General features: G+C 46.3%; 1 protein-coding gene across 1 annotated transcript; it reads right to left on the bottom strand.

Annotated features, from left to right (window-relative positions):
- Positions 1 to 7,702: 7,702 nt before the first annotated feature.
- Positions 7,703 to 10,074, bottom strand: LOC125520742 (NADPH-dependent aldo-keto reductase, chloroplastic-like). Its single transcript, XM_048685745.1, has 7 exons — positions 9,919 to 10,074; positions 9,761 to 9,811; positions 9,579 to 9,655; positions 9,417 to 9,504; positions 9,062 to 9,334; positions 8,754 to 8,984; positions 7,703 to 8,687 (listed from the first exon to the last, which is right to left on the bottom strand). The coding sequence occupies exons 1-7, from the start codon at positions 10,027 to 10,029 to the stop codon at positions 8,604 to 8,606; spliced, it is 915 nt and encodes a 304-aa protein (XP_048541702.1). The 5' UTR covers positions 10,030 to 10,074; the 3' UTR covers positions 7,703 to 8,603.
- Positions 10,075 to 14,660: the final 4,586 nt, after the last annotated feature.

The following is a 14,660-nucleotide window of genomic DNA, read 5'->3' as shown; positions in this document are numbered from 1 at the left end:
CCTCATCCTCAAGAACAAGACCAAGGGCAAGATCATGCTCAAGACAGTGTTGACACACCAAGTGATGCCCAAGGTCAAGTTCACTCCTCCGAGAAAGTTCAACAACGAGAACAAGCTCAAGACGACGCTCAAGATGATCAAGTGACCACTCCTTGTCTCACCCCCGAGGAGGAATTGGAGTGTCGTGCCGCCAAGGTTGCTTCCAAGCTCTCCATCAAGGATCATCTCATGACAAATGTGCTTGGAAGCTTAAGAAAGGGGGTAAGCACTCGTAGACAATTAGCAAACTATTGTGAACATCACGCGTTTGTCTCTTGTGTTGAGCCTCAAAAGGTCTATGAGGTGCTCGAAGATCCGGATTGGCTCAATGCCATGCATGAAGAGCTCAACAACTTCGAGCGCAACAACGTGTGGAGATTGGTGCCAAGGCCGATGGTGAACCACAATGTCATTGGAACCAAGTGGATATTTAAGAACAAGCAAGATGCTCATGGGATTATCATTCGCAACAAGGCTCGCTTGGTAGCACAAGGCTACTCCCAAGTTGAGGGTATCGACTACGGTGAAACCTTTGCTCCCGTTGCTCGTCTTGAATCCATTCGCATGTTGATTGCATATGCTTCTCATCATAACTTTAAGTTACAACAATTGGATGTGAAGAGTGCTTTTCTTAATGGTCCTATTAATGAATTGGTTTATGTCAAGCAACCCCCCGGGTTCGAGGATCCCTACTTTCACGATCATGTGTATCAACTCGATAAGGCACTCTATGGCCTTAAACAAGCCCCACGTGCGTGGTATGATCACCTTACCGAGTTGCTACAAGATCGTGGTTTTGAAGTTGGGCTAATCGACCCCACTCTTTTTACTAAGAAGGTCAAAGGGGAGTTGTTTGTGTGCCAATTATATGTTGATAATATTATCTTTGGTTCCCCTAACAAAGCTTTCAATGAGGAATTTGCCACTCTCATGACCTCAAAGTTCGAGATGTCTTCCATGGGAGAGTTGAAGTTCTTTCTAGGGTTCGAAGTGAAGCAAAGAAGAGAAGGAACCTTCATCAACCAAGCCAAATACACTCAAGACATGCTCAAGAGATTCAATCTAAGTGATGTCAAGCCGGCTTCCACTCCAATGCCCACCAAGTGCCAACTTGACATAGATCCCAATGGTAAAGCGGTGGATCAAAAGGTATATCGCTCCATGATTGGCTCCTTGCTTTACCTTTGTGCATCTAGACCGGATATCATGTTGAGTGTGGGAATTTGTGCACGTTTTCAAGCCGCACCTAAGGAAAGTCACTATGTGGCGATCAAACGAATCTGTCGATATTTGGCTCATACCCCAAACTTTGGCTTATGGTACCCAAGAGGAGAAAACTTCAAGCTTGTAGGGTATTCGGATTCTGATTGGGTGGGAGACAAAGTGGATAGGAAGTCCACTTCCGGAGGGTGCCAATTCCTTGGTTGCTCTTTGGTAAGTTGGTCTTCCAAAAAGCAAAGTTGTGTGTCTCTCTCATCCACCGAAGCGGAGTATGTAGCGGCCGGTAGTTGTTGTGCACAACTCTTATGGATGAGGCAAACTTTGAAGGATTACGGTGTCATTTGTGACAAAGTGCCTCTTTGGTGTGACAATGAAAGTGCCATCAAGATTTGTCTCAACCCGGTGCAACACTTCAAGACGAAGCATATTGAGATTCGATATCACTTCATCCGGGATCACATTAGGCGAGGGGAGATCGAGCTCAACTACGTCAACACTCATGATAACCTTGCAGATATTTTCACGAAGCCGTTGGATGAAGCAAGATTTCGCGAGTTAAGGCATGAGCTAAATATCATTGATTCGAGTAATGTTGCTTGAACCCTTGCATACCCCACCATACTCAACTTGTTGTCTTGTTTAGATGTAGGCATGGACATAGGGGGGTGTTGTTCTCTCAATGAACTCTCCCTCCCCCCATTATGCATAAATTGATCAAGTCTTTCACACTAGCCATGTTTGATGGTACTTGTGCTTCAAAGACGAGTTTTGGTCATGGGCCCAAGGATAATTCTTCGCGGTGCCATACCAATTGACTCAAACATAGGTGGCTCCGGCCACCGCCCTCTCATTGGAGAGGTTGTGTCTCGTGGTCGTCTCTTGTTGTCGTTTTGCCCCTTCTTCTCCTCGTGTTTGAGCTTGTTGGGTGGTGTGGTGTTCGTTTGAAGTTTCCGTGCAAAGATCACTCTTTCTCTTGTGTTGGAAATGTGCTTATTCTTAAGCTCACGGTACTACCGCGGCTTGCCACGGTACTACCGTGCATGGAGTATACGGTACTACCGGCCCAGCATGGTACTACCGCCTGGGGGAGCGGTACTACCGCTTTGTGCGGTCCTTCCGCCCAAGCGGTACTACCGCGATGATACGCGGTACTACCGCTCTGTCGGAGGCACGTGGGGATAAGAACGGGAACGGGGGTTCTAACTTCTCCATACCCATTCGTCAGTTTCCCCACTTCGTCTCTCTCTCTCTCTCGCTCAAGAACGGGTCCAGAGTCCCTCGCCGGATCTCCATCTCCGGCTGCTCTCTTTGGATTCCGACCGGTGGGATCGTTCCCCACCACTTCCTCTTGCCATGGACCAAGGTTTTTCCCCAAATCCCTCTCTTTTTTGTTGGTTCTCTTGTCTCTATGTTTTTTGGGGAGATGCTTGTGTTCTTGAGATTTTAGGCCAAATCTTTGCAAGAGAAGGTTGTAGGAGAGTAGTGTTGCGTAGACGTTTTACTTGATATATTGTCCTGTGGTAGATGTGATCAACCGTAGTTCCACCATGGTTTCGCGCGTCTTCTCAGATTCAAAAGTAGGCTCGGATTTGACGCGATGTGGTACTACCATGCCTCTGATGCGGTACTACCGCTTGTTCGGTGCGGTACTACCATGCCTCTGATGCGGTACTACCGCTCGTTCGGTGCGGTACTACCGCACATTCTGCAGCACTAAAATCTTACTACCGCTCCAAGCCACGGTAGTACCACGTGAGGACACGGTACTACCGCGACTAGGAGAGGTACTAAAATTTTAGTACCGCATGACCGGGCAGCACTACCGTTGTTGTCTCATCTTCCTTGTGGCATTTGTCCCGTATGATTTCTACTTGTTTCCCTTGCTTTGCCGTGGTCTTTGCATTGATTCTTCTTGCTCTTTGTGTGTGCTTTCTCTTGTGTCTTAGGTGGTGGCTCTCGCCGTTCCAATCCCAGTCGTGACACTGGCTCCAAGCTACTGCGCAATCCTCAAGATGAAGCACAAGAGGGCTCCAGTGCCCCCAAGCGCAATGTCAAGACCACTGCCAACAAGCAAAAGGAACCTGCTAAGGGCATGGGCGAGATTCCCCTCAATGAGTACGTCGAACGCCGGAAGATCAACCCTTATGTGAATCCTCGTGCTGTCCTCAGAGGTACTGAGTTGTTTTGGACCAAGCAGCAGGCTCCCATTTATCTGGATGTGATCAAGAACAAGCAGAATACCTTCGTGGATGTCAAGTGGATAGACATGAATCACATGAGGAAGGACAAGTTTCGTGACTATTTTGGAGAAGCTCTGGACTTGGTGGAGCAGTTCTCTATTGAGCCTGTGATCTCCTTCCACCTTGACTATGACCCTGAGCTTATCTGTCAGTTCTTTGCCTCAGTTTACTTTCACCCTGGGGATGAGCGGAGAATGACCTGGATGACCAATGGCTATCAGTTGTCTGCTACCTGGAAGGAGTTCATGGATCAGCTTCACGTTCCTGATGACGGGCTTCACACTCCCGTTGGTGTTCGCCCCCACGCCAACTCTGAGTCTGCTAACAAGAACTTGCTCCAGCCGTACTATGTTGAGAAGGTGCTTCCCAGTGGCAAGTCGACTTGGGTGCTAAACTCTTTTCTGAATATCATGCATCGCATCTTCCGCAACACTCTGTTCCCACGCATTGGCGACAAGGACAAGGTTCATTCCTATCTGGTGGACATGATGCTCCTGTGCGCGGAGGCATGTTCGTCTCAGACTCAGCCACTTGATGTCTCACACATCATGTGGTGTGAGCTTCGGTTTACGGTATTCACCCGCAAGGTACCTATCTATGGACCGTACCTGTTTCTGTTAATCTCCACGACTTGGGAGAAGATGTACCCTGGTGATGAGTTCCTTGCTCCAGACTGGATTCGGCATGAGTCTATCAGTCTCCGCGTCAAGCCCAACCGGGCCAACACTACTACCCATGCTGAGGCGTCTGCTGCTAGGAGGGCTGTTGGTGAGGAGGAGGCTGGTGCAGAGACTGTTGCTGAGGACCGTGCTGCTAGGCCTTCCCCACCTTCCTCTGAGCCGTCGTGGGCCAAGAAGTTGAAGGACAAGATGAAGACTCTCTTCTGCATGCAGGCGAAGGGGCAGTACAGGAATCACGTGGCATCCAAGGAGAGTCGCCGCCGCGACAAGAAGGTCATGAGACTCTTTGGAGAGGATGTCTCTGGTGGTTCTGAGGATGCCATCACGCCAGAGGCTGCATGGATGGTGAAGCAAGGTTACAAGTGGACTAGCTCTAAGGAGGACATCGAGGAGACCGTCCCTGCCGCTGAGTCTGACGAGGAGCACGAGGAGCAGTGGGATGATTTCTCTGCCTGAGCCACCCCTTGTGTGTAGGTGTCCTCTCTGCCTTTTTAGCGTCTCGATGCCAAAGGGGGAGAGAGTGTAGGGATTTACATGTTTGCGAGTCGTGTGTCGTGTTTGGTGTGTTTGCTTTGTCGTTTGGACCTCGTTTGCTTGTGTTTGGTTTGTGCCTTTGAGACTTATCCTTCATATGGTGTAAGACATATGCACTCTATTCTATCTTAGTTAACTTATGTTGGTGCTATCTTGTCTAGTGTTAACCTTACTTTTGCAAGATATGCCTTGTCTCTATAATATAGGGGGAGCTTTGATCCTAGTATGTGTGCCGTGCAGTCCAAAGCACCCATCTGGTTGGTACACATCTAGGGGGAGCCCGTCTATATTCTAGAGAGGAGGGGTTTGTGTTTGCTTAATATTATTTCCCTTGTGCAAATCCCGTATTGTCATCAATCCACAAAAAGGGGAAGATTGTAAGGGCATATTTATCCCTAAGGTGTTTTGGTGATTGATGACAATGCGTTTGCGGACTAATCGTGTGCCTTGAGTATCCCAGACGTTTCATCGCTAGGCACAAGACGGTGGTGCCCCTCGAAGACTGTTGAAGAGAGCGTCTTTTCTACGTTTCTTTTTGGTGGATTTGAGTCGTAGGAAAGCCATACTATTAAGAAGGGGTCCGCGTCGGAAAGGTTTGGGTGGAATCATCACGCACACGTTTTCTTCCTTGTCCCCTCCTTTCCCCTGCACTTTGGAGCATCCTCCGTTGATCCTCTTTCCCCCTGTCCTGACTGCTGTTGGTGGGCTTGCGGTAGTACTGCTCATTGTTGAGCGGTAGTACCGCAGGCACCCGCGGTAGTACCGCACTTCGGCGCGGTAGTACCGCTGGTGCCCATGGTAGTGCCGCTCCTCTGGAGCCGCAGTACCATGGCCCCCAGGCCAAGTACCGCTCCTTCGTGGTAGTAGGGGCGGATGTAATGTTTTACATCCGCGCCACTGCGGTAGTACCGCATTCCTTGCGCGTAGTATCGTGCGCGGCCTGGATCAGCTGCCAGGCAGTAGTACCGCTCCTCTGCGGTAGTACTGTGTCGAGTTTTTTCTTCTTTCGTTTACCAGCGGAAGTAGGCACGGATATACCTTTATCCGCGCTCTTCCCAAGCTAGGGGTTTCCTGCCTTGCGGTAGTACCGCAAGAGGGAGCGGTAGTACCGCGCCCGCAGCAGTACCGCCCTCAGCTTTTGTGCTACAGGTCTACCCTAGCTGCTGCTGGTGCTGCGGTAGTACCGCGGGCCTGCACGGTAGTACCGCGTGGCCTTGCGGTAGTACTGCTTGTCAGCAAGCGGAAGTACTGCGTGGACCTGCGGTAGTACCGCTGGTCTGGTGCGGTAGTACCGCTGGTCGCGGGCTGGTAGGTGGATAACGGTTGGATCTTTGTCCTAAGCTATAAAAGGTGTGTCTTCTTCCTCGAGTTGACTACCTCTTCCAACCCTAAGCTCCATTGTTGCTCTAAGCTCCATTTTCGCCCGATCTCACTCCCTAGCCAATCAAACTTGTTGATTTGCTCGGGAGTGGTTGAGAAGGCCCCGATCTACACTTCCACCAAGAGAAAATTGATTCCCCCACTAATCCCTTGCGGATCTTGTTACTCTTGGGTGTTTGAGCACCCTAGACGGTTGAGGTCACCGCGGAGCCATAGTCCATTGTGGTGAAGCTTCGTGGTGTCATCGGGAGCCTCCAATTGAGTTGTGGAGATTGCGCCAACCTTGTTTGTAAAGGTTCGGTCGCCGCCTCCAAGGGCACCAATAGTGGAATCACGGCATCTCGCATTGTGTGAGGGCGTGAGGAGATACGGTGGCCCTAGTGGCTTCTTGGGGAGCATTGTGCCTCCACACCGCTCCAACGGAGATGTACTTCCCTTCAAAGGGAAGGAACTTCGGTAACACATCCTCGTCTCCACCGGCTTCACTCTTGGTTATCTCGTGCCTTTACTTGAGCAAGCTTATTTGTGATATATCTCTTGCTTGCTTGTGTTCCAACCTTTGTTGCGTCATATAGGTTGCTCACCTAGTTGCATATCTAGACAACCTACTTTGATGCAAAGTTTAAATTGTTAAAGAAAACCTAAAAATTGTTAGTTGCCTATTCACCCCCCTCTAGTCAACCATATCGATCCTTTCAAGCTCTCCATTAACCTTGATGGTGAATCTAACCGATGTCACATACTTCATAATTAGGCTAATAAAACGATCACCGAAGCCCAGCTTGGTCAACATAGCTTCGAGATAATGCCATTCCACACGATCGTATGCTTTGAGCATATCAAGTTTGATAGCACGGTTGTAGTTCTTGCCCTTCTTCCTTCTCCTGATAGCGTGGATGCACTCATAGGCCACTAGAACGTTGTCCGTGATTAAGCGGCCTGGTACAAAAGCGCTTTGTTCTTTCCCAATGACATCATCAAGGATGAGACGAGCACGGTTGGCCACTGTCTTGATGGTGATTTTGTACAAGACGGGGCACAAGGCAATTGGCCTGTATTGTAAGATTCTCTATGGATGATGGACTTTAGGGATCAGAGTTATTGCCGTATCATTCAGTCCCAACGGTAGCTCCCCTCCATTCAAAAAACTCAGTATAGCCAAAGTTATATCTTCCCCAATGACATCACAGTGTCGTTGGTAAAAACCAGCAGTGAATCCATCAACGCCGGGCGCTTTGGATGGCGCCATATCGAACAATGCAGTTTTTACCTCGACTAGGGCTGGAATTCGAGCGGAGTCGAGCCAGCTCGGCTCAACTCGCTAGAGCTCGTTTCGTTAACGAGCTAGCTCGACTCGACTCGTTATTATAACGAGCTCAAATTCAAGATTGGCTCGACTCGTATAACTCGCGAGCTGGCTCATTTAGCTTGTTAAACTCGTTAAAGATATGAACATAAAACCCTCAAATATTATAAAAATGATTATGTCTATATTAAACATATATATCACTAACAATATTAATTTCCTTGTAACGCTTGAGTCTCCTAGGCGGTTGGGCCTTCAACGGCTAGGCCTTGTGTCATGCGCCTAGGACATAGGGTGCTGAGTGGCTGATCTTTTTTTGTATTGGGAGTGGCTGCTCTTTAGTACTGAGCCTAACAAGTTACACGAGTACTCGTGAGATTGGCTTGTTTAACTTAGTCTATAAACGATCTTAAACTAAAGCTTGGCTCGACTCGTTATTCTTCGAGTTCGATTCGAGCCGAGTCACGAACTACTCATTTAGCTCACGAGGTTCGAGCTTTTTTTCCAGCCCTAACCTCGACCGCCGTGTACTCCCTCTCGAGTGTATAATTCATGTCAGCGGTGACCCATGGTTGAACGCATTGTAGCAGCCCCTCCATCGGACTGTAACCTTGTGATTGGTACAATGCATGGCAGAAGTTAGTGATTTCCTCTTTTACCTGGGCTGGATCAGTGCTCGCGTGACCATCAGCCAGCTCCAATGAGGTGATACGGTTGGTCCTCTTGCGCTGCCTTGCTTGTGCAAAATAACTAGTATTCGGATCGCCAGCATGTAGCCACAGCACACGAGACCTCTGTTTGAGCCAAATCTCCTCTTGCCGGAGGGCCTCCCTCAGTTGTGAGGCGACGGCCTTCTCTTCGTCGTTTGGACCGCGCCCTACCGCGTCCATAGCTTTTTCTCCATGTACGCATTGGCGTTGCTATATATTCTGAACATACAACAAAAGATGAAAATAAAGGAGAATACTGCTGTAAATTTGCTCGTTCTATGCTTTCATTCCTGGGCTCCTCTCGAGATATTCATGCATGCATACCAATACCATGTAACAATGCCGACGTCGTCTGCCAAAAATGCAACAAAAATGCACGCCAGGAGCTCGCCGCGTTTTCCGGCATGATGTATTTTTCTCTTCTTAGAAAACAAAACGGCATAAATTTCAAGTCTAGTCGCAGATTCCATTTCATGCGGGCGCTGATTTTCAGTTATATCTCACCATCCCAGAGCTCGTCAATCGTTTTGTAAATACTCTGAGAGTGCACCAATGATTCGTTCCTTATTCGCTTAACCTGTTCACCACGAAGAACACATTCATTTTCTGCACTCACGGATAACTGAAAAAAAGGGCTCTGTACCTGTTCAATTTCAGAAAACTTGGCACACAGTTCTTCAGGAATGGACCAGCCAAACAGGTCAATGTTCTCCTTCAACCTCGACTCATTGACACTTTTAGGAAGCACGCTCTGACCCTGCTGGATACCCCATCGCAGAGCGATCTGTGCCGGGGTTCTCCCCAAGCTCTCGGCTACCGATGCCACCACCGGGTTATCCGCCACGACTTCCATCCTGCCTAGCGGCGCATACGCCTGCAGAAAGAAGAACATGAGCAAATTGCCAGGAAATTTCACATGCCAAAGCTTAATGTATCGTCTGAACTCCTCACAGAGAAATGAACTCCATTGGTGTGGCAGAAGGCTCTGAGCTTGGTCTGCTGCCAACCAGGGTGGCACTCCACCTGATCAACAGCCGGAGGAACACGGGCCACAGCGAGCAGATCGGCCAACTTCTTGGTCGAAAAATTGCTTACCCCTACTGCGCGGGCCTTGCCTGAATCGTACAGCTTCTCCATTGCCCGCCAGGTCTCGGGCATATCGAGCTCGACAAAGTTTTCCGGGCTCAGCTCGCTGCCTTTCTTTATCTGAAAGGGCCAGTGAATCTACCAAGATCACAAAGTTAGTAGTGTCAAAAGAAAGGGCAGGCTTACTTTGCCTGCAGTGCACGGATTCAAGCCAAGTTACCAGGTGCAGGTCAAGATAATCCAGCTGCAGATCATTCAGAGTGCGGTCGATTGCCGACGGAACGTCTTCGGGTGCGAGATCGCTGCACCTGCATAGCTTGATTCTCCGGGTGTTACAAGATTGATGGGCATGAAAAAACATTAACAGCTGTAAGACTGGTACCATATCTTTGAAGTGATGAAAAGGTCTTGTCGTTTGACGACGCCGTCATCAAAGAGCTTGTTCAGGGCAGCGCCAATCTAACCACATTAAGGGCAACACTGATTCTACGCCGACCAAAATGTCACCGGGTGCGATTGTGACTTGAAGACACTGATTGCAGGATAGATTAGGACTAGCATTACCTCCTTCTCGTTCTTGTATAGTGGTGCGCAGTCGATGTGCCGGTACCCGGCCTGCCATGGCAAGCAAGCAAGCAGAGTCAAGGTCCGGGCTCAAGCAGCACACACAAAGCATACTCCTGAGCAAACCAAACGGGACAGCAAGTGTTTTGGTTTTTTACCTTGATGGCGGCCGTGACCGCGCCGGCGACGACGCCAGGGTCGGACTTGTAGGTGCCGAGGCCTACCGAGGGGATGCGTGCCCCGGTGTTGAGCGTGAAGTGGGTGGCCATCTTCTTCCTCCTTTTCTCCCCGCCTCTCTCCTCTTCGTCGCTGTTTGGAACGTATACATTTTTTTAGGCAAGTTTGGAATTATATGGGAAGGAACGCGACGGAAACTGAGCTGCCACGGACTGACATGTCCCGGTCAGTCCAGCGCTCGGGCCCAGCCTCCTGTATATACGCCCGTTTGATTCACGGTCTGGAAGAGCCGGCTCGCCAACATGCATCATGCAACAATTGCGTGGGTTGGTCCAGTACGGCGTTTTTTCAGACGTGTGATTTTCCCCTTCTATTGGTTTACCTATGGTTTTTATATAGTACTCCCTCTGATCCTTATTAATTATCGTTTTAGCACAAGTTTGTACAACTAATATGGATACGAGGCAGTACTGTTTTTTTTTTCCTTTTTTCTATTTGGTTTTTTTATTTCTGTTCCTAGTTTTTCCTCATCATCAGTTTTCATTTCTTCATTCTCTTCCAAAAATAATAAACATTATTTGACAAATACATGAATATTTTTAAAATTTGAGAATCTTAAAAATCAATTAAACATTTTCCAAGATACGCGAACACTTTTTACCTTACACAAACATTTTTAAAAGGCACAAAACACTAAAATTATTAGGCTTTCTAAAATTACATGCATACTTTTTAATTAGACCATCGTTTAGAAAAATGTGTGGATACTTTCTAGTTACATGGCTTTTTGAAGTGTGAATAGTTTTTAATTACATGAAAATTGCAATTATATATGTTTGCAAAATTAAGAGATGCATAATTCATCTATTTATCATCGCAGAGAGTAATATTATGTTACACAGTAGTTTGACGTCGATGATTTAAGTCTTTTGGCTTGTATTTGCTGCATATTTAGGTTATGTTATATGCCACTTTGTTCTCATGCATCTTATGATCATGTTTCTATGTTGGTAGTTTCAGGTTTCAATGACTCATGATTGAATATGGTCTCTACTTGGTTATGCTTTTTTGTGTAACATATATTGTCATCATGTCTCAAGTATTGTTGTGTCTTGGCATGGAGTGCACCTCTATCTCCTTTACTATTGAAAGGAAGGACCGTTTGTTCACCTTTTAAATATGCCCCCCCGTCCATGCTAGCTCCTCTAATCAACACACAACACCAATATGTGGAGTGGACCCTACGCACATCTCCACACCTTTTCTTTTTGGATATGCACCCATAGAAAACTCATAGAATAGAGAGAGAGAGAGAGAGAGAAACTCTAAGAAAAATTCCCCAATTTCTGCTCCAAACCGAAACTAAAGTGGTTTCCCTGAAATTCACCAAAACTCTAAGATTGTATGGCGGACTCTCTTAATATAATGGGCCATGTCTCCGCACTACGCATCTGTCTTGGCGGGGTAAGGCTAAGCACCTTATGTGGCGCCACCGGGACCCGGCGAGGACATGTCTTACGTGCACATTCCGTCAAATATGACACCAACGTCGCGTGGATCTTCCATATGTATATTTTTTGAAGTTTCATGCCCATTTTTTTTTATCAAAATAAGCAATGTTTTAATTTTATTTGGACTAACCTACTGCAAATTGGCAGATTGGGAAAGTTGTGTGTTTTTGTGTCATTATATTCTATCTACACATCATATGATTAGAAGTCCAACTGTGACCTATATCGTACAAGTGATTCAACACATATTCAACAAACAACTTGGAACATTTGCATCGAACATGGGTGATGACCCACAAGTATAGGGGATCTATCGTAGTCCTTTCGATAAGTAAGAGTGTCGAACCCAACGAGGAGCAGAAGGAAATGATAAGCGGTTTTCAGCAAGGTATTCTCTGCAAGCACTGAAATAATAGGTAACAGATAGTTTTGTAATAGGATAATTTGTAACGAGTAACAAGTAACAAGTAACAAAAGTAAATAAAGTGCAGCAAGGTGGCCCAATCCTTTTTGTAGCAAAGGACAAGCCTGGACAAACTCTTATATGATGTAAAGCGCTCTCGAGGACACATGGGAATATCGTCAAGCCAGTTTTCATCACGATCATATGATTCGCGTTCGGTACTTTGATAATTTGGTATGTGGGTGGACCGGTGCTTGGGCACTGTCCTTACTTGGACAAGCATCCCACTTATGATTAACCTCTATTGCAAGCATCTGCAACTACAACAAAAATATTAAGGTAAACCTAATCATAGCATGAAACATATGGATCCAAATCAGCCCCTTACAAAGCAACGCATAAACTAGGGTTTAACCTTCTGTCACTCTAGCAACCCATCATCTACTTATCACTTCCCAATGCCTTCCTCTAGGCCCAAATAATGGTGAAGTGTCATGTAGTCGACGTTCACATAACACGACTAGAGGAGAGACAACATACATCTCATCAAAATATCGAACGAATACCAAATTCACATGACTACTAATAGCAAGACTTCTCCCATGTCCTCAGGAACAAACGTAAATACTCACAAAGCATATCCATGTTCATAATCAGAGGGGTATTAATATGCATATAGGATATGAACATATTATCTTCCACCAAATAAACCAACTAGCGTCAACTACAAGGAGTAATTAATACTACTAGCAACCCAGAGGTACCAATCCCAGACTTGGAGACAAGAATTGGATACAAGAGATGAACTAGAGTTTTGAGAGGAGATGGTGCTGGTGAAGATGTTGATGGAGATTGCCCTCTCCCTTTGAGAGGAGCGTTGGTGATGACGATGGCGATGATTTCCCCCTCCCGGAGGGAAGTTTCCCCGGCAGAACAGTTCCGCCAGAGCCCTAGATTGGTTCCGCCAAGGTTCCGCCTCGTGGCGGCGGAGTCTCGTCTGGAAAGATGGCTTATGATTTTTTCCTCATCGAAAGACTCCATATAGCAGAAGATGGCCATCGGAGGGCCACCAGGTGGCCCACGAGGTAGGGGGCGCGCCCAGGGGGGTAGGGCGCGCCCCCACCCTCGTGGGCAGGGTGTGGCCCCCTGGTGAACTTCTTGCGCTCGGTATTTTTTATATATTCTAAAAACGTCTTCCGTGAAGTTTCAGGACTTTTGGAGCTGTGCAGAATAGGTCTCTAATATTTGCTCCTTTTCCAGCCCAGAATCTCAGCTGCCGGCATTCTCCCTCTTTATGTAAACCTTGTAAAATAAGAGAGAATAGGCATAAGTATTGTGACATAATGTGTAATAACAGCCCATAATGCAATAAATATCGATATAAAAGCATGATTCAAAATGGACGTATCAACTCCCCCAAGCTTAGACCTCGCTTGTCCCCAAGCGAAAGCCGAAATCGAAAAATATGTCCACATGTTTAGAGATAGAGGTGTCGATAAAAATAAAATACGGACATGAGGGCATCATGATCATTCTTAGAACAACAACTTATAGAATTCTTGTCACATAATCTCTTGTGCTAGAGTAACAATTCAATCACAATTTCAAGTATGAATCATAAACTTCATTGACAACTAACAAATTATAATCTCGGTCATTGGAGCAATTGAAATTTATCATAACATAGGAAAGAGTCAATGTAACAACTTTTCAGCAAGTCCACGCACTCAACTATCATATAGTCTTTCACAATTGCTGACACTCACGCAACACTTATGGGTATGGAGTTTTAATCGGACACAGAGAAATATAGGGGCTTATAGTTTTGCCTCCCAATGTTTCACCTCAAGGGTAATGTCAACAATAATAGTTCATGAAAACTCACATCCAATTAGCCATATATACCAGGATCTTTCCAACATATTGTACTTGCCAAAGGATAAAATGTAAAAAGGAAGGGTGAAGATCACCATGACTCTTATGCAAGGTAGGAGATAAAAGTAAAAGATAGGCCCTTCGCAGAGGGAAGCAGAGGTTGTCATGCGCTTTTATGGTTGGATGCACAAAATCTTAATGCGAAAGAACGTCACTTTATATTGCCACTTGTGATATGGACCTTTATTATGCAGTCTGTCGCTTTTATTTCTTCCATATCACACGATCTATAAAGCTTATTTTCTCCCACACTAATAAGTCATACATATTTAGAGAGCAATTTTTATTGCTTGCACCGATGACAACTTACTTGGAGGATCTTACTCAATCCATAGGTAGGTATGGTGGACTCTCATGGCAAAACTGGTTTAAGGGTATTTGGAAGCACAAGTAGTATCTCTACTTGGTGTGATGAATTTGGCTATCATGAGGGGGAAAGGCAAGCTCAACCATGTTGGATGATCCATGACAATATAATTTATCTCAGATGTAAGAAACAATAACCCATTGATAACCCACAAGTATAGGGAATCACAACAGCTTTCGAGGGTAGAGTATTCAACCCAAATGTATTGATTCGACACAAGGGGAGCCAAAGAATATTCTCAAGTATTAGCTGCTGAGTTGTCAATTCAACCACACCTGGAAACTTAGTATCTGCAGCAAAGTGTTTAGTAGCAAAGTAATATGATAGTGGTGGTAACGGTAACAAAAGAGTGACGAAAGCAAAGTAATGTTTTTGGTATTTTGTAGTGATTGTAACAATAGCAACGGGAAAGTAAATAAGCGTAAACCAGTATATGGAAATCTCGTAGGCATCGGATCAGTAATGGATAATTATGCCGGATGCGGTTCATCATGTAACAGTCATAAC

This window comes from Triticum urartu, chromosome 7, assembly GCF_003073215.2.
Source record: "Triticum urartu cultivar G1812 chromosome 7, Tu2.1, whole genome shotgun sequence".
Lineage (NCBI taxonomy): Eukaryota > Viridiplantae > Streptophyta > Magnoliopsida > Poales > Poaceae > Triticum > Triticum urartu.
The sequence above is the reverse complement of the archived record's forward strand: the minus strand, read 5'-3'. Positions and strand labels throughout refer to the sequence as shown.